The sequence below is a fragment of the Carassius gibelio genome, chromosome B22 (assembly GCF_023724105.1).
Source record: "Carassius gibelio isolate Cgi1373 ecotype wild population from Czech Republic chromosome B22, carGib1.2-hapl.c, whole genome shotgun sequence".
Lineage (NCBI taxonomy): Eukaryota > Metazoa > Chordata > Actinopteri > Cypriniformes > Cyprinidae > Carassius > Carassius gibelio.
In genome coordinates, this window is record NC_068417.1 from 26,266,000 (window position 1) to 26,285,655 (window position 19,656).

General features: G+C 42.3%; 2 protein-coding genes across 7 annotated transcripts in view; both read left to right on the forward strand.

Moving 5' to 3' along the window:
- LOC127987851 (granzyme B-like) overlaps nt 1-19,656 on the forward strand; it is a 152,370-nt gene that overhangs the window by 83,010 nt on the left and 49,704 nt on the right. The window contains exons 1-5 of one of the 6 annotated variants that reach the window (XM_052590221.1): nt 3,270-3,376; nt 3,465-3,615; nt 3,705-3,846; nt 4,091-4,345; nt 4,428-4,677. The exons of 4 other annotated variants lie outside the window; for them this stretch is intronic. In XM_052590221.1, the coding sequence (XP_052446181.1) occupies nt 3,319-3,376; nt 3,465-3,615; nt 3,705-3,846; nt 4,091-4,345; nt 4,428-4,586 (765 nt within the window). In that variant the 5' untranslated portion in view covers nt 3,270-3,318 and the 3' untranslated portion in view covers nt 4,587-4,677. Of the gene's footprint in view, nt 1-3,269; nt 3,377-3,464; nt 3,616-3,704; nt 3,847-4,090; nt 4,346-4,427; nt 4,678-19,656 lie in introns of those variants that run through there. One more of the 6 variants, XM_052590222.1, reaches the window with a different exon arrangement.
- The window catches only part of LOC127987854 (mast cell protease 4-like), a 177,004-nt gene that overhangs the window by 13,013 nt on the left and 144,335 nt on the right, over nt 1-19,656 (forward strand). The window lies entirely within an intron of this gene.

A 19,656-nucleotide genomic window follows, 5' to 3' on the forward strand; every position in this document is an offset into this window, starting at 1 on the left:
TCACTTCACTTCACTTCACTTCACATTTGCAACAGGTTTGTCATCGCTGCAATGCCCAACATTTCACCACTAGAGGTCACCATCCCTAGCTTTCTAAATTGGACTTTTAACATATTTTTTAACATATATTGAGCAAAACGAAACAACCTCTCACATTCGTACAGTATAAGTCTTTTCCTGGAAATTTCTTTAACATGTAAATCTTTATATGAACTGAACAAGTTTCACAATCTGACAAACAAAAATTGAATAATGTGTCTTTGAAAAAAAAAAAAAAAAAACGGTTCCACCAGAACCAGCCGCTTTCCATACTACAGTGCATTTCATCCTCACGGACTTCACCAGATTTGCCAGTTCTTTAATATGAGATGTTACTTTACTCTACTACCAAGGCATTTGCAAGATCTCAAACATGTCTGGAGGGACACATGGTTATACATGGTAAGACATTTCTAGATCATTTGACTGACCAATGTCTTGCTGTGTTTTCAAAAAGAAATCTTTGCATACTTGAATTTGCTTTCCCTGTTTAGTGAGGTAGTACTAACTGGTGTCCTGTGCCTGCTCCAATGCACCATCTGTGCTTTTTGCCTGTATGGGATGATATTAGACTCAAAATAATTAATAGATGTATGCATAATGAACCATGTACTGTGTACATAATATATATATATATATATATATATATATATATATATATATATATATATATATATATATATATATATATATATATATATATATATATATATGTATGTATCTTACTAACCACGAACAAATGCCTTTAAATTTGAATCTGTGTAATTCAGGATTAAATGTTTGTGCAGCAATTTTTACATGCTCACTAAACTGAAACAAAGTCGGAGTTAAGATTTACATTAATGTGCAGCATTTTGTTCAAATAGAGACATATTTGTGAATACAAACGTTATAGTTTGTATCATCATTTGTGAATGTAGTGATTAAATTGTGCATTTGTGTTTCAGGCGACACGCATGCATTCATTTACGTCTCTGATGAGTCGAATCTATTTGATTCATTAGATTTTTGCTCGCCATCCACATGCAGTGGAGCCACAGGAAATCAGCGACCACTAGATAGCACTGCCCCACTCACATGTGCACATTCCATTATGATTTCATGAATGTTACATTGTGTTTTCTTTGTTTTCTTTTTGGTTTGGCTGTTCTCCTCTACAGTAGAAATATAATAAAGATGTTTTATTTAACTTGCTCTAACTTAACTCGTCTTAAAACACAGAATAGCTTGTATTAGGGGCCATTCACATATCGCGCCTTTTGCGCGCGCAAGTTCGTTATTTCCAATGTAGGTGGGCGGCATGCGCGCTCTCATAATGGAAGCGACGCGGTCGCGACGCGGTGCGACACGCCCGTATTTTCAAGGCGCGTCCGCACCGCATCGAGTTAAAAACATCTCAACTTTTCAGAATGCCGCAAGTGCACCGCGGGTCATGCGACAAGAACTAACCAATCAGCTTCATCCTTTCCCGTAACAACGTTGAAAACTCAGCCAAGATGAAGGAACAGCTGTTCATAGCTGTATATGGATTGCCATTTTGAAATAAATTTAGTAGCAGAGCTACTGCGAGCGATTTTTAGTGCTGCAAATCCATTTATCCTTTGCTGAAATTTCCACGCCTTAATGGAGAGAGCACGTCACGGTTGCTTAGCAAAGGCAGACGCCTCATGAGCGCTTCTGCCCGAGTGCTTTGGAAAGAAGGAGAAAGCGGCGCGCCTAGCGTTTTCCACGCGTTTTTAGTGCAACTGTGTGTAAAACACCATTGTGACTGATACCACAGAGGAAGAACCTGCTCTAGCATGCAAAAGGTATGATTTGGCATCCCTGGCTGGAGTTGCGGGACCTTCTTGTTTGGAGCTTCGACGGGAGCCTCTTCTCGTGTCCCACGTGCCAACCTTCTTACGGTTGTTGGATAACAGATGTGCCCACACTCAAAGTTTATGTGGCAGCTGTTGCAGCGAATCATTCCCTCGAAGCTGGCCCTTTAATCAGCAGACACAATCTAATCAATAAGTTCTCGAAGGGAGCCCAGAGATTGAATTAACTTTGCCCCTCAGACAGTGCCAGTCTGGGACTTGATTGTAGTCCCGAGGGCCCTCCGGGGCCCTCCCTTCGAGCTACTCCATTTGGCTGAGCTACAGCTGTTGTCACTTAAAACACAGTTTTTGTTTTCGACACTGTTTAAAGCCAAGGTTATCACCTTGTTAACACTTACTGTCGGGCAGGGTCCTAATGTTCTCTTAGTTTATTTGGAGCAGTCTAGCCTGTTCAGTCGTAGCAGCTTTTTGTTGGCTTTGGAGGGCACCTTAAAGGGCTGCCAGTTACAAAGCAGAGGTTTTTTAGCTGGATAGCGAATGCCATAGCTTTGGCTTATGCCTCAGCAGACTTACAGGTGTAAGAGCCCATCCCCCCATAGGAACGGCCTCCTCCTGGGCATGATCCAGTGGGGTTTCTATTGGTAAGATTTGTGCCGCTGTCGCAATCCACATTTGCTAGATTCTATAATTTGGATGTCACAGCCTTGGAGGCATGGGTATGCATGTGCATGCTTATTAATCTATCATACTTTAAAATATTTTACAACTTCGCAATAACTGCACTTAGGAAAATTTTGAAAACTTTTCAGTCTTATTAATTTCTTACAATTTTCATGAATTTGGACAGTTGTGGTTTGTATCTCATCTGCAGTTCCAGTACTTTGATAGTAATGTTTACCACATCCATGTTATGAATATTATGAAACTACTCTGCTTTTTCAAGACAAACCATCAGCAATTAAGAAAGCAGATGTATGCCTACTAATGTACAGTAGGTAACACCTAGGCCTACTAAGTAAAATATAAATGATGTATTTAATTACATTTCTCCAGAACTTTACAGGTCATTAAAGCTTCATTGTAGATCATAGATCATTTGATATGATCTATACTTAAGGAATATTTTGGGTTCAGGATCAATTTGAGTATCAGCTCAGTCAACAGTATAATGTTGATCACAATAAAATGTATTTCCACCGGCCAAGAAAAATGGAGTCTTGTCTGTTAATGTTAAAATTCTCACTCTTTCAATATAGCTACAAGACAAAAAAAAAAAAAAAAACTAATTTTTTTTCTGACAAACAGAGCTACATGCACACATGCATATGCCAAGAAAAACAAATTATATCTTCCTACTCTCAGTGTTACTGACACCACAAGCTGAAAAAAAAGGCAGCTCAATGTCTCCACCCATCCTCACATTTATATAGTGTTTTGCCAGCAAGAGCTCACTGTCTTCATCATGATCATCATCTCTCTGCTCCTGCTGGCCTCTCTGCTGCCACACCTGACCTTCACCGGTGAGAATGATAATACAACAGCATTTATTATGATGTTTAATTGGTATGTACGGTAATAAGCTGACTAACAGCACTATCTCTCTCTCAGCTCGTGTGAATGTTGGTATAGTGAATGGCACAGAAGCAATACCCCACTCCAGACCTTACATGGTTTCTCTTCAGAAGTACGACCAACATATCTGTGGTGGATTCCTCATCTCTGATGAGTTTGTCTTGACTGCTGCACATTGCTGGACAGGGTAAGAGTTTTGTTCATTCTAAAGAAACTGACTGCAGAACAACAAGACAATGTTTTGGATTACATAAATGCAAATTTCTCTTTTAACAGATATCCAGACATTCTGACGGTTGTGGTGGGTGCTCATGACTTAAAGAACAGTAAGGATTCATACCGTGTCGAAGTGAAGTCCTACATCCCACATCAATACTGTCCATTCTGTTCAGATCGGAATGACATCATGCTTTTGAGGGTAACAACCTGTAAAACATTCATTTGTTCAGAATAATATCTGATCAGGAAACAGTGGCAGAAACAACTATGTTTGAATTTCTAATCAAGTATCCTTTTAAGAGACAATTGTAAATATTAATAAAACATACACATTGGCTTTCAAGGCTACTAACTTAAAAAACAACAGAATTATCAACTTCAGTTCAGTCTATTAAAAGATGATTAAACCTCTTAATAATAATGGTTGTGTTTTTGAATAACAGCTGCAGAAAAAGGTCAAACTAAACAACAATGTTACCTTGATATCATTACCGAAAGAATGTGAAGATGTCAAGATGAATACTCTCTGTAGTGTTGCCGGCTGGGGAATAAAGGAGATGAATGGCCGAACAAGCAGTCGTCTAATGGAGGCAAACACAACTACAATAAAAAACAAAGTGTGTAAATGTAAATGGGGATCCGAGTACTTCCAAGCCTCGCAGATGATCTGTGCACATGGTGATGGAGGGTCCTGCATAGTATGTACAAAACATTTACAGACTTTATTGTAATTTAAGAACTGGTTTCACTAGTGATGTGCGGATCTTTGTTTCTTAACAGGGAGATTCAGGAGGTCCTTTGGTTTGTGGAAACACTGCAGTTGGTGTGACATCTTTTGTGGACATTACAGGCTGTAATTCACCTCAGCTTCCTAATGTGTATACTAAGATTTCGGCATATCTTCCATGGATCCACCAAATCATAAGAAATATTAAGTGAATTAATTTAGAAATTTAAAATTTAAAAGGAAGTTATGTTTTTCTTGAATTCTGCTGTAAATCTTTCAATAAAAGTAAAGTGTTAAATGGCGGTCAATCAGTTGAAGTGTCCTTATTGTTACAAAAATATATAAAACATGTCCAAAGTCATTTCACATTAGTTCACTTGGTTGCCATCTTGGTGATGCTCTTTTATTTTTAGTCATGCATGTATGGCCCATATCTACTTGAAAGAGGGGGAACAATTCTAAAAACTGTGGGTAAAGAATTGTTCTGTCTGGTGGGGGGAAAAATAGAATAAAACAAAAACAGGTATAACAATCAAACTTCTGCAATTTCTTAATTGGCTAAGAAATCAAATACGATGCTGGACAAAAACCAATAATTTGTACCCTATATAATATTTTTTTTTCCTGTATTTTTCTCATGACAAATTTATGATTGGTTTATACAAACATAAGGCAGAAAAGTTTCTATACTGTAAAAAGTGTTATGTCAAAACATACAGGGCCCTATCATACACCCGGGCGCAACGCGACGCAAGGTGCGGCACAAGTGTGTTTGCTAGTTTCAGTCCGGCACCATTCGCATTTTCCCGTCCAGCGCCACTTCATTTAATTAGCAAATGCATTGGAGCATGCTGGTAGAAAATGCACCTCTGGGCGGGTCCACAGTGCATGTTGAAGTTGCTTATTACAGACAGGGATGCACATCACACAAACATGCCAAATATTAAAAACAAAAGGATTACAGTGTAAAAGAATATTATTGTGTAGGCCACATAAATATAAAAATGTAATGATGGATAGTCATTGCGTGTTTTAGAATTAGACTACCTATTTGCAATTCATCCTATTACAATATATATATATATATATATATATATATATATATATATATATATATATATATATATTAGGGGTGTAACGATACGCGTATTCGTATTGACCGTTCGGTACGAGGCTTTCGGTTCGGTACGCAGTACGCATTATGTATACCGAACGGTTCGTTGGAATTAATTATATATATATATAAAAAAAAAGAGAAATATAATGATATGCGTTCAACAAGGTAGCCCAATAACCCAAACGACGTAACAGGCAACGCCCCGACACTCCCGAAGAAGAAAAAAACACCAACTTATGTTTATGTCAGGCGCTCGCTCACTCAGTACGCGCTGAAGGCTCGTTGCAAAATAGCCAATGCGTTTAACTATGATCAGCTGTTCCTTCATCTTGGCTGAGCTTTCAACATTGCTATGTTGGGGTTGGCGCCAGCCGGGCTCTAGAACCTGTTCGGGGCGGAAGGACAGTCGGTTGTAACAGGCTTACCCCGCTGCCCGAGTCGAGGAGGGCGATGAATGGCCGGCCATTGATGCGCACCCTGGCTCGCGGTGCCCTCGGCGGGGGACCGTGAACTGAACAGCCTGCTAGCCACGTCCGTCCTGGGGAACGCGGCGGCTCGGTGGGCATTGGCTCGTCCTGGGGGCCGGGAACCGCAGGCCTGCTCACGGGTCGCTGGGTGCCCTCCGGCGCGCGTCGCTCCTGGACCACCCTTCGGGGAAAAGGCGGCGCTCGCTCCCCTACCTCCCGGTGTTGGGCGGCCTCCGCCAGCTCAATGGCCTCTACGAGCCCGTCGAGATCGGTGGGATTCCTCATGCCAGCCGCCTGCCTCAACGCGCGGGGGAGGGCGCGGAGGAGTCGGTCGATCACCACACACTCAGCTACCTTGTGTGCGGAGGGACCCCCTGTCAACAGCCAATGTTGGGCCAACCGGGTTAGTTCGGCCGCCTGGGCGCGAGCGGGCTGTCGCGCTCGATATTCCCAGTCATGGAACTGCTGCGCCGCACAGATCGGGGAGAGGCCTACTCGGCTCAGGATCTCCTTTTTCACCTCTCCATAGTTCCGGCTTCTCTCGGCCGTCATGGTGAAATACGCCCGCTGCGCTTCCCCGGTCAGCAGCGGCGCGAGGAGTCGGGCCCACTCGTCCTCTGGCCACGCCTCCCGGACCGCGGTGGCCTCAAACATCTGAATGTACATCTCCACGTCGTCGTGCGCCGTCATCCGTGGCATCAGCTGGACGGCTTGGACACGGGGGTCAGGCAGCGGCGTGCGGTGGGCGGCGGCGCGGAGGGCGGCGAGCTCACGTTCGGCGTCTCCTTGACGTGAGGCCATGTGCTCCATTATCTGCTGCTGGCGGATGCTCACCTCGGTGAGGTGTTTAAGCAGCTCATCCATGCCGGGGGAGGAGCGGCCGCCTGTGGAAACAGAGCAGATACAAATGAAAGGGGGGAAAGGAAAGAGGAAAAAAATAAACGGGTGGCTTTAACGATCTCCCCAGGGGTCGGTTGTCGGTGTCCAGCTCACACTACTGCCCGCATTCTCCACCAGTGTGGCGGGGTGAGGAACTACACGACAACCGATGGACAGAGAAAGTCCCCGAAGGGTGGATTTATTCAATGAATGGTGCTCTTTGTGAAGGCGGTGCTCTCCGTGATGCTTCCAAGTCCCTCGTGCTCTCTGTGTCCTGAGTGGTGGATCCCGTGCTGTGCTCTCCTGCTTGGGGCTGACGGTCACACGCTGCTCTCTGAAACAGAGGAGGCAAGGGTTCGTGTCTTCATCGGGAGACATTCCTCACCACACTGCTTTCCTCCTCTGCCTAAGTAGGCGCCGCTTGACGAGCTGCAGGTGCGGCCGCTCAGCCCGTGACGAGCTAGTGCCGGTGATTCCACTGTGTTGCCAGGGCGACGCTGACGAGCGCTCGGGACGCATGTCACAATATTAACTGACTCATCACGCGGGGGTATTTGAAAGCCTACACAGCTACATTCTACACTTTCTTCACAATGTGAATCTTTGGTGGATTCCTGCTTATCCTGTAGAAGCTTTCTGCCAAAAAATTCTGCCATGTAAATAGTGATCCGCAATGGCGCTGTGCATTTCGCTCTTAAAGGGAATGGAAGATGACGCCCTGATTGGTTTATTAAACGGTATGCCCTTTACTTTTAAAGAGAAAAGGGACAACCCATTCAAAAAATGTGCCGCGGCGCACGGACCATTTTTTTCGTTGTTAAAATAGCAAAAGTGGATTTGGACACACCCTGAGTGCACCTGCACTGTGCACTTTACACTTTACCTTTAGATCATTAAAATAGGGCCCGTTGGCTCCAGGATGAAGGATTCTTGGATACCAAACATCGCAACATTCTTTCCAAATCTTGGTTGGCTCACTTGGACTGACCATTACCAAACTAACAGTAGCCCCCAATAATCTACAAAAATCTTGCCAGAATTTTGACACAAATTGGGAACCCCTGTCAGAAACCACGTCCATCGGGGGGCCATGTAACCGAAAGATGTGATCAATTACAGTAACCGCTGCCTCCTTAGCTGAGGGTAATCTGGGCAAGGGAATGAAATGTGCCGCCTTTGAGAACTAATACACTACGTTTAAAACAACCGACATGCCATTAGAGGGAGGGAGGGCTGTAACAAAATCTAGTGTAATGTGCGGTTAGACGTTTTACCACTGGCCCAAACTGAGCAAGCCAAAACAAAATCATGAATATCACGAGCCAATAATGGGCATGAGAATCATTGCTTTAATAAGCAGCTAGCGCAGTTTACTCCTGGATGACAAGCCATGTTGGAGCAATGACCCCATCAAATAACATCGGACCGTAACCCCTCCAGAACAAACAATCTATTTGGTGGGCAACCAGGCGGATGTGTTACCCCTTCTAAAGCCATCTTGACCTTCGATTCGAATTCCCATATGAGTGTGGAGATAACTACTTTCTCTGGTAAAGTGCACTCGTGAGTTACCAGTCGTTCAGATGGATCAAAAATGCAAGATAAAGAATTGTGTTTGATGTTCTTGGAACCCGGGCGGTACAAGAGAGAAAAATCTAAACATCAGGAAAAAAATGCCCAATGATCCTGCCTAGAGTTGAGTCTTTTAGCAAATCTAATATATTTGAGATTCTTATGGTCAGTCCAAACGATAAAAAGTGCCCCCGACCCTTCTAATCAATGATGCCATTCCTCCAATGCTAACTTGACAGCCAACAATTCTCTTTTACCAATGTCATAGTTATGTTCAACAGGTAATAGACGATGGGAATAAATGTGCAAGGATGCATCTTGTCGTCTGAGGAAGCTTGTTGGGAAAGAACTGCACCTACCCCCACCTCTGATGCGCCGACCTCCACCACGAACTGACGTGTGGGATCAGGGGCGACTAAGATGGGAGCCGAAACTGAGTGGCCCTTTATTTTGGTAAAAAAAAGCCTTGGCTGTATCGGACCACCTGAATGTAGTTCTGGGGGAGGTCTAGGTGGTCAGAAGTGTGGTTAGTTGGCTGAAGTTATGAATGAAACACCAATAGAAATTGGCGAATCCCAGAAAACGGTGTAGGGCCTTACAGGAATCTGGACTTGGCCAATCTATCACAGCCTTAACCTTGTCAGAATCCATGAACACTCCCTCAGAAGAGATAATGTAACCTAGAGAAGAAACAGACTGTGCATGAAAAAGGCATTTCTCTCCCTTGACAAAAAGCCCATTCTCTAGCAACCTTGCCTGACTTTGTTGAACGTGTTTCTGGATATACAAAGGAAAAATCAATATGTCATCCAGGTAAACATATATGAATTGATATACCATGTCTCTCAACACGTCATTCACGAGTGCCTGGAAAACTGCTGGGGAGATTGAAAGACTGAATGAAATAACCAAATATTCAAAATGCCCTATGGGGGTGTTGAACACAGTTATCCATTCATCCCCCTTCCTGATGCAAACCAAATGATAGGCATTACATAAACCCAATTTTGTGAAAATGGATTAATCCTTGCAACCTCTCGAAGGCTGAATACATCTATGGCAAAGGATACGTATGCTTCAATGTGATGTTGTTCAGCTCTTGGTAATCAATACAAGGTTGCAGAAAACCATCCTTTTTACCTACAAAAAAGAACCCCGTCCCCACAGGAGAAGAGGATGGTCAGATGAACCCCATTTCAATCAGGACCACTTCCTTCAAGTATATTTAATGACAATTATAATTGCATACAGTTAGTGTTGGCGGTATGGTTATGTTCTGGGCAACACTCCACACGCCTGTCCATGCAACCATGCTTGGACAGAGCGGGGAGAGCAGCAAGACAAACCCCCTGGGGTACAGAACAGAACCATTGTAAGCATACATAATTACAATTCACAATTACATGAGTTGTAAGCAAATGTCATAGAGACTGCTTCCAATGAAGACACTGTAAAGAAAGAACAAGTTAGATCAGATTACGGGTTCAGTTGGTGGAGTTGGGGTTGGAGGAGGGAGTTAATTGCAAGCAGCAATGCGATGGAGAGACAATAAATAATGGGAATTTAAATAGACCGCAGGCGATTGGTGTCAAGACTGGATTTGTACACGTCAGGAACAGCTGACTGTCAGCTGATGTAAGCATGACTAACATGACCTGACTGAACTAACACGATGCTCGATTTCAATCAGGACCACTTCCGTCAAGTATATTTAATGACAATTATAATTGCATACAGTTAGTGTTGGCAGTATAGTTAGGTTCTGGGCAACACTCCACACGCCTGTCCATGCAGCCATGCTTGGACAGAGTGGGGAGAGCAGCAAGACAAACCCCCAAAACAACCATATGCCAAAACACCCCAACACAACTAATGCAAGATGAATGGCCAGCAGTGAGAAATGTTGCTTGATACTATATTTTTGGGGGAAGCACCACCCAAACTCGGAGAGAAGCATACAACAAGCATGTTGCTTAGCTGCTTATGCAAAATAATTGAGAGAACAGTATGGGGGGAATTTAAATAGACCGCAGGCGATAGGTGTCAAGACTGGATTGGTACACGTCAGGAACAGCTGACTGTCAGCTGATGCAAGCATGACTAACATGACCTGACTGAACAAACGCGATGCTCGATTTCTAGAGAATCATAAATATATTTCTCCATGGCTACCCTCTCAGGGATAGAAAGCAGTGTTGAGTACTCGAGACTCGGACTCGGTCTTGGACTCGGTCTCGAGACCGTATTTTAATGGTCTCGGTCTTGTCATGGACTCGTGTGCATTTTGACTCGGTATTGACTCGGACTCGAACATATTAGGAATCGGACTTATGCCCGAGTCCACTCGAGTCCCAATCAAAATATGTCATGATTATTACTGTATGTTAATGTTTCTTTAAATTGATGTATGATAGATACATCCAATGACTGGTGATTTTTTTGTGACTTGAGACGTTAGGCCAGCGACACACTGGATGCATGGCGCAAGCGTCTCAGCTGCGTGGCGTGTCTGTTTTTAATTCGGCTCCCATGTTAACAGGTTAGAGCTTGCAGACTGCCTGCGTGAGACGCGCATCCCAGGCGCAGCTCGAGCCGCGCGGAAAATGCGTGCATGCTAGAAATAGAACCGACGCCTATTTTCACGCGAACACGCGCGTGTTGGAAGCGTTTCCAGGCAAAATAAACTAGGAAAATATGTTTATATGTCACTCGTGTCATTATGTACACAAATACATATTAATTCATGATATTTTGATATTTGAAAGTCTATAGGTTGGCATAAATTCAGATATAAATGTAATTAAAAAAAATAAATAAATAATTATCGATTTTCAAATATTGCACCTGTCAAACATACTCTATTTTGCAAGAGCCTGGTTTTTCGGCGGCCTCTCTCTATGGGCCCTATCTTAAACCCAGCGCAATTGACTTTGTACACCGACGCATGTGTCATTCCTATTTTGCACCTGCGCAAAGCGCGCTTTTCCCTCCACAGAAGCACGTCGCTAAACTAATGAATGAACTTGCGCTCCCTGGGCGGTTCAGCGCAAAAAAGGAGGCGTGTTCCGGCGCAAACAATCCCTGGTGCTATTTTGCTGTTCCATTAAACAATTGCGCCACTGACCAGAAAAAACCTAGTCTAAAGTCAGTGGCGCGTTGCGCGTTGTTCCTTATGCTATTTTAAGGGCGCATGCTTGACCATAGTGTATAGCGTGCACAACGCGCATACACTTTGCTCATGTTATTTACACAGATGCAACAGTTATTTTTGCAAATTATAAATTGTTACACTAAAAAAATATTAACACATGAGATGACGGAAATCATTGTGGTGTGCCACGAAGATGTGAAAAAATAGGCATAAATCTAGCTTACAAATTATTCAGGCTAATTGTAGTAATTAAGGATCAGACATGTTTGAGGTCATATATGTACATAAGGACATCTGACAAATTGGTTTGTCCGTCAAGAACCAGGAAAAAAAATAAATGAAACAATTGTGGCTATTTCCTCCCACGCCTGTTTAACCGACGCTATTTTGGGTGGGTTTCTCCCATCCCCATACAACACAACTTCTCTGCCTTTCACTGCTCTTACAAGAACATCAGTCTCCTCGGCTGTGAACCGCTCCTGGCGTGCGCCTGGTAAATACGCCATAATAATAGCAATCCATAATGGAACTTGCGCACCTGCTTTTAAAGGGAATGTTGGATGACGCTCTGATTGGTTTATTTCACGTTACGCCCAAACCACACCTATGAATAATGAAGCAACTTCAGACCAACCCATTTTAGATTTGCGCCGGGCGCAAGAGCCATTTATCCCGCTGGGAAAATAGCAACAGCGCCGAGACCCGTCCACAAACTTAATTGCGCTTCGCGCTTTGACACTTGCGTTTCAGATCGTTAAAATAGGGCCCTATGTCACCTATAGCAGAAGCAGCGCGCTAGCGCTGCGTCAGACACGCTTCTGGTGTGTAAAGACACAGAAAACGCGAAGCAGGCACCACGCTTCTAGCACGCAGCAGAGACGCCACGCAGCCAGTGTGTCACCGGCCTAAGTTACCCTCCTGCCATCCGCCTGTAGTGATCCCGCTTTCCAGAAAGCCACATTGCTACATTATTTCTCTCAACTGTGTTATTTTTACAAAGTAGGACAAAATGGTCACAGAAAAAAACAAATATTTTTTAATTAAATTATATAATGAATACAGACACAGACTGACTGTCTCAACACTAAACATCTCCCCCCAAAAAAATGTCTGACAGAAGGCATTGAACTTATATGGCATTTCAACCAGCTTTCTTCCCCTGGCACATACACACTTTTGCATGAAATTTTCCTGGACAGTCAGTCGGCTCTTGTGTGTATGCCCTCCGTAACTAAAAAAAACTTTGACTAGTGTGTATTTTACCCTGCATTAAAACCCACCATCCAGTGAAATTAGCATTAGATTATCCGTTGCTGTTACAGAAAGTGATGCAATGGTAACTTTTGTCAGTCCCCGCTTCCTCTGCACCAATAGAGAGAGTTTTTAGTTGGGGTGGATTGATCATGAGACCACATCGTGCTCGGTTGGGTAGCAGGATGGTCTCCTCACTTAATTTTTTGAAAAGTAATTATGCCCATCTGTAATCTTCACAACATCTAAAGTGCACATAATCCAAGACATTTTCAGGATATTAGCAGTCATTAGTTAAGCTTCAAGGTTAAAAGTTATGTAAAAGCTGTTACAGTTGAACATTTACAGGTATAGTGGTACAGTAATGTTACTTGTACTAGAAGTGTTATGTGGAATTACAATATAGAGTCGTACAGTAATGTTATGTGTACTAGAAAGGTTATATGGATGTGTATAGTGGTACAACGATGTTATGTGAAAATGAGCACTTAATATTGACAAGTAACAATTCATAATTCTAATAAAATTACCTTTACACCACATACTATGTGGCCCTTTTACCCTTTATTGTTTCCATCATACATTTGACATACTCTTGAAGATTTCTTTAGGTCTTGTCTCAGACCCAATCTCTCTGGTCTCGGTCTTGACTCGGACTCGACCCTTTCTGAACTCGGTCTTGACTCGGACTCGACCCTTTCTGAACTCGGTCTTGACTCGGACTCGACCCTTTCTGAACTCGGTCTTGACTCGGACTCGACCATCTCTGGACTCGATCTGGTCTCGACTACAACACTGATAGAAAGAGAGTAAAGCTTCCCTTTAGATGGAGACTTACCTGGTAATAACTCTATAGCACAGTCATAGGGACGATGCGAGGGAGAGAAGCAGCATGAGACTTACTGAACACTTCCTTCAGGTCCAGGTACTCCGCGGGCATGTTTGACAGAACCACTGCCTTCTCCTGAAACACAGAACCAGACACAGACGAACAAGCTGACACCAGACATGACCCGTGACAATGTTCACTCCACATGGCTATGGAGTTCAAGCCCCAATCCAGCCGAGAATAATGCTCTACTAGCAAGGATGGCCTAAAACAATGGGTGCAACAGGGGAGTCCAGGAGGAGGAAGGGAATAGTCTTGGTGCAATTTCCAGAGGTGATGAGGGTTATAGGACCAGGAGTAAGTGCGATGTTGGGGAGTTCTTGACCACTAAGAGCCTTATCAGAGATCTGGTGGGAGAGAGGCATGATGGGAAGTTTTAAATGGTGCGCAAGATGTAAGTACATAAAATTACCCTCAGCTCCAGAGAGAAGAGCCTGACAGGGGTAGGTGCCATTGGCCCATCTCAGTCTCACCAGAAGGAGAGTAGACGATGAGGACTTCCTGGCAGAGATCCAACTCAATAGTAGCCTCAGCCTTACTACACTACCACAGTAAAGGCAGAGTCCAGGGGACCCCCAGCCTTTCTCTCTCCTCCCGGGACAGCATAGTTCTGCCCACCTGCATGGGCTCGTGATCGACGACGGGACTGACCGTGTTCTCCTCACTGCTGCCTCGAACCCCAGTGCTTCCGGGAGTGCGAGTGGAACCTGTAGAGCCAAATCAATTACTCAGTTGAGTCTAGGAGGTAAATCCATGATATAAATCTCTCTTTGAACACGGTCGGCCAGCCCATGCAGGAACAAATCCCACTGCACCACCTCTTTCCATTTTCACTCTGCCGCCAGCATGTGGAATTAGATTGAGTAGTCTGTAATGGAACAGTCACCCATTATGGGACTCATAGCTGAAAGTGTCCTACCTAACTTAAAAATTTAACAGTCCCCTACTTATGATTGTTACACACATAATTTTGATGTCTTTGGAAAGAAAACCCTTTGGGCTTTATTTTTTATCAACCAGATTTGATAATGCTCAAAAATATGAAAGGTTATAGACACTGAAGTTTTTTTTTTTACCACACTGAATGTTTTTTACATTTGATATAAAAATACATTAAACCAGTTATAGTTATAATACATGGCCAGTTATAGAGATGGTAATAATACTAATGCACCATAAAATCAATGAACCACTCTCTCTATTCATATAGATGGCATTCATCTATAGCCGTGATAGTCGTGATTACACAGTAGCTGCGTTTACATGGACCCTTCTAATCCGATCGTAATAGGACTAGAAGCACAATCTGAATAAAAATGTCACATTTAAACACGTCAATCGGATTGAATTGGCTCGATCGGACTAAAATTTCAATCGGATTGTAAGGGGTGGTCAATCCCTTTTGTAATCCGACTGAGAGGACATGTAAACATTTGATCGGTTTTAAAATCGAAACTGGAAAGTACTGCGCATGCGCAGTGACGTAGAAATAGCGTAATGACGTATGACACGCGGAACGAGGTGTTCTTCCTGGTGAATAAAGTGTCATAAATAAGTGTCCTGTCATTATAAATCTCCCCTTTCACTCAGCGTATGTGAAGTGGAACACGACCAGGTTCCACCAGTCATTGTTTAAGACTCCCATCAACAGATGTCTAGTTTTGATTGTGGGAAGAGGCACTTTTACTACTTTTTTTTTTTTTTTTTTGCTAAAGTAAAGCAGCACAACAGTTAATGTGCTGGTCGTCACCTAATTAGGACCCGAAGTAGATAAATATAACGTGTGCTTTTTAAAACAGCAGCAGGAAACTCTGTATATTCATGCAGTGTGTGCATGTCCAAAGGGTAAGTCCGATCAGAAGCTTGTGACATGTAATTGTGCACATCAACCCGATCACTTTATTTACCATTCAAAAAGTGTCCATGTAAACGCACCTACTTCACACCAATGCGGACAGAGCCTTTATTCTTTCTTAGGTCATGTGCCCCAACCACAGCTGTTAGGTTCTCATTTCTGTGTAAAAAAGTTGTATTAGTATAATGAACAATACCATCATTATACAAGTCTTTTGATTATGATATTATGATTTTAAATCATAATTACATTTCAGACTTAACTGAAGTCTTACTTCCAGCAATGTGCAGTGGTCATAACAAATCTATCAGAAATGAGAAATTCACCACAGATATGCCGCCAGTTCTTCTGAAGAGAAACCATGAAAGGTCTAGATTGGGGTTTTGCTCAGAAGTTGTGAGAAGAAAATCATAAACCCGTTCCAAAATTCTAATTCAGTAGAAAATCTGCGATCATAAATTTCAAGTGAGGCCAAAAGATATCCACAGTGAAAGTGACTTCTGTGTAAGCTGTGCTTCAGACATTGCTACATTGTTGGTAAAATACATGTCAAGAATAGACATAAAAAAAAAACAAAAAAACCTTTACTTGTCTGTAGCCTCGTGAAGACATTGATTATCTTGTTCAAGTGTGTTTCATTAGGGTTGGAGCTATGCAGAACAGCAGCACTGCAGGAAAGGCATTGCTTATGCCTGTTATAGGTCATTTATACTGACATGACTGACCCTTGACCAACAGTAGCTCACTGTTTTCACATTCTTTTTTAACTAATCTTTTCAATGTGAGTTGTGAATCATGAAGTTACATGAATATTGATACTTATGGACCTCAGACAACCTTCTAACTACTACTGTGCCCTCTATGTCCTGATCTCTATTTGCAAACTTTTAGGTCCTCTTCTATTTTCACTATACATGTTGCCCTTTGGTAATATTATTACAATATGGAATTAGTATCCACTGTTATGCTGATGATACTCAACTATATATATCAATGAGACCAGATGAAACTTCTAAATTATCTAAGCTAACACAGTGTGTTAAAAATGCAAAAGATTGGATGATCAATAATGTTCTCCTCATAAATTCAGATAAGACAGAGATATTACTTAGTGGAACAAAAAACAGTACACAGAATCGAATAGACTACAGTTTGCAAATAGACAGATGTACTGTTACTTCCTCTAAAGTCAAATATCTGGGTGTTATATTAGACAGCAACTTGTCTTTTGAAACCATATTTCCCATGTTACAAAAACAGCATTCTTCCATCTAAGAAACACTGCCAAGCTATGAAATATGTTACCTGTTTCTGATGCAAAAAAGCTACTGTAGCATTCATGACCTCTAGACTGGACTATTGTAATGCACTTCTAGGTGGTTGTCCAGCATCTTTAATAAACAAGCTACAGGTAGTCCAAAATGCAGTGGCTAGAGTCTTTACCAGGTCAAGAAAATATGATCTTAATTCCACAATTTTACAGTCTCTGTACTGGCTACCTAATATGTTCCGAATCAGTTACAAATTATTATTACTTACCTATAAGGCCCTCTATGGTTTAGCTCCTGCCTACCTAACTAGCCGTGCTACAACCCATCACGCTCCCTAAGGTCACATATATATGTGTGTGTATTGGCATGATTGTTCAATTAATTCGCCAATTCCATTCATCATTGTAAGTAGTAGTAGGCTGAATTGCAATTACCTAACTAGCCTTATACCACACTAAAATCCATCACGCTCCCTAAATTCATAAAACGCTGGACTTTTTGGTAGTTCCTAGGATAGCAAAGTCCACTAAGGGAGGTAGAGCTTTTTCACATTTGGCTCCCAAACTCTGGAATAGCCTTCCTGATAATGTTTGGGGTTTAGACACTGGGCCCTATTTTAACAATATAAACGCAAAGTGTAAAGTACACTGCACAGGTGCACTCAGGGTGTGTTCCAATCCACCTTTGATATATTGCGCCGGGATGCATTTTTGGAATGGGTTGTCCCTATTCTCTTAATAAGTAATGGGTATAACGTTCAATACACCAATCAGAGTGTCATCTCCCATTCCCTTTAAGATGTGCCTGTGCCATGGAGGCTCGCTATTTACATGGCAGAATTTGTTGGCGGAAAAGCTGAATGTTTCTCAAGCAAAGAATCCGATCTGCTCATGCGCGTAGTTAAAGTGCGCGAGTAGATCATTTACGGGACAAGCAGGAATCCACCAAAGCTCACCAAAGCTCTTTAACACTGTAATCCTTTTGTTTTTAATATTTGGCATGTTTCTGTGTTGCGCATCCAAAAGTCATCGCACACTGTGGACCTGCCCAGAGGTGCATTATCAACCAACGCGCTCTTTAAATAACAAAAAAAAAAAAAAAAAAACATGCGCCATTGACTTTAGACTTTAGACCAGGTTTGAGTTGGTCTATGGCACAGTCTATTTTCAGATCCTTAAAATAGCAATGCGCCTGAACACACTCTTTTAGACCAGGACGCCCAAGGGCACACAAATGGGTGCAAATGCATTTGCTAATTAAACGACGTGGTGCTGGACAGGAAAATGCGAACAGCGCCAGACAGAAACTAGCAAACACACTTGCGTTGCGCCTTGCATCACGTTGCACCAGGTGTATGATAGGGCCCATTCTCTCTGTTTATCTCTTTTGCCAAGTATTTGCATAATGCATATCTTAATTTGTGACTGCAGTTGTATCTGATCAAATACACATTCTTATTCTTTAGCTTGGGTTAAACTAATTAATTTTACTTTGTTGGATCTGCAGCTATGCTAATGATGTCTCTATTTGTTTCTCTGTTTTGCCAAGGGATTTAAATCCTGTGGTATCTAGAATTTACACAAGCTCCAGTCTGTTTCCAGAACACCTGAGAAGAGATTATGCCAACCCCTCAGAGGTCCTCAGATGATGCTAACTGAAACAACATACAGAACTAAAAAATATTGCTACTTACTAAGCAATCACATTTTATATACTGTATATGCAGGGCGAAGAATCACACGACAAAGGAGTGCTCTGTAAATGTCAGATTTATTTAAGTGATATAGAGAAATGTCCAGGTGGATATAAGCTATTCATAAGCTATTTTAATGCCACAATGTATAATTGAGTTTTTATAACATTGAGTGCCTAATCATTTTACAACTAGTGCTGTTCAAAACATACTGTGTGTCAGGGCCTATTGTGGCTTGCAGCGTTCTCGAAAAATGCCCCTTCAAATAACTTCACACTCAACATCCTGAACAATACACCTGTTATGAGTCATAGTCCTATAGCAATGCTATAATAAGCCTGTGTGTCATTTTGGCACAAAGTCAAGTCAGTGATTAAAGGAAGTGTGTGTGACAATGTCATGTGGGCTTATTTCCACAGTAGAGCATGTTAATAAACTGAGACTCTTAAATGAAAAAATAAATAAATGCATTCATTACATATTTGTGTAATACGCAATTAGATTTGCATTTTTTTATTATATAAAACAGATGGCACCTTTCCCCTTTCTTTTCTTCTCTGTTATATCAGTTATCATACTTCACACCTATGGGCATTAAGCAAAATGATCATTCTTTTTTTTACACACAAAGCAGGACTAATTTATGGGAAAATCAAAAATGATTACCATGAATAACATTTATGATGTGAAAAAAGCATATACAGTGCATGCATGAAGATTTGTAATTCATATACATCTGTAATTTGTTTACAAGTATGTCATTTGACCAATCTACAAAGTAAATGGGGTTTAGGGTTTGTTATCTGGTTTTTTGCACGAAATGCTGATCAGAGATGCCATATTAAAACGAAGGACATCTGCAAGTTGAGTTATGAGATGGCCATAGATAAACAATAATTCTTCCTCCCCCCTTTGCTGAGCGACACAGTAGAGCATCCCATGGAGAGGGAGCCGCCGGCCTGCTTACTGGTTGCCCTCCGGCACACGTTACTCCTGGACCACCCTCCAAGGAAACAGCGGTGCATCCCAATGTTGGGTCAATTCTGCCAGCTCGATAGCCTCCACGAGCTCTGAGGTGGTGGTTGGGTTCCTCATCCCAAGTGCCGGTGAGGTCGAGGAAGGGCTCAGAGAAGTCGG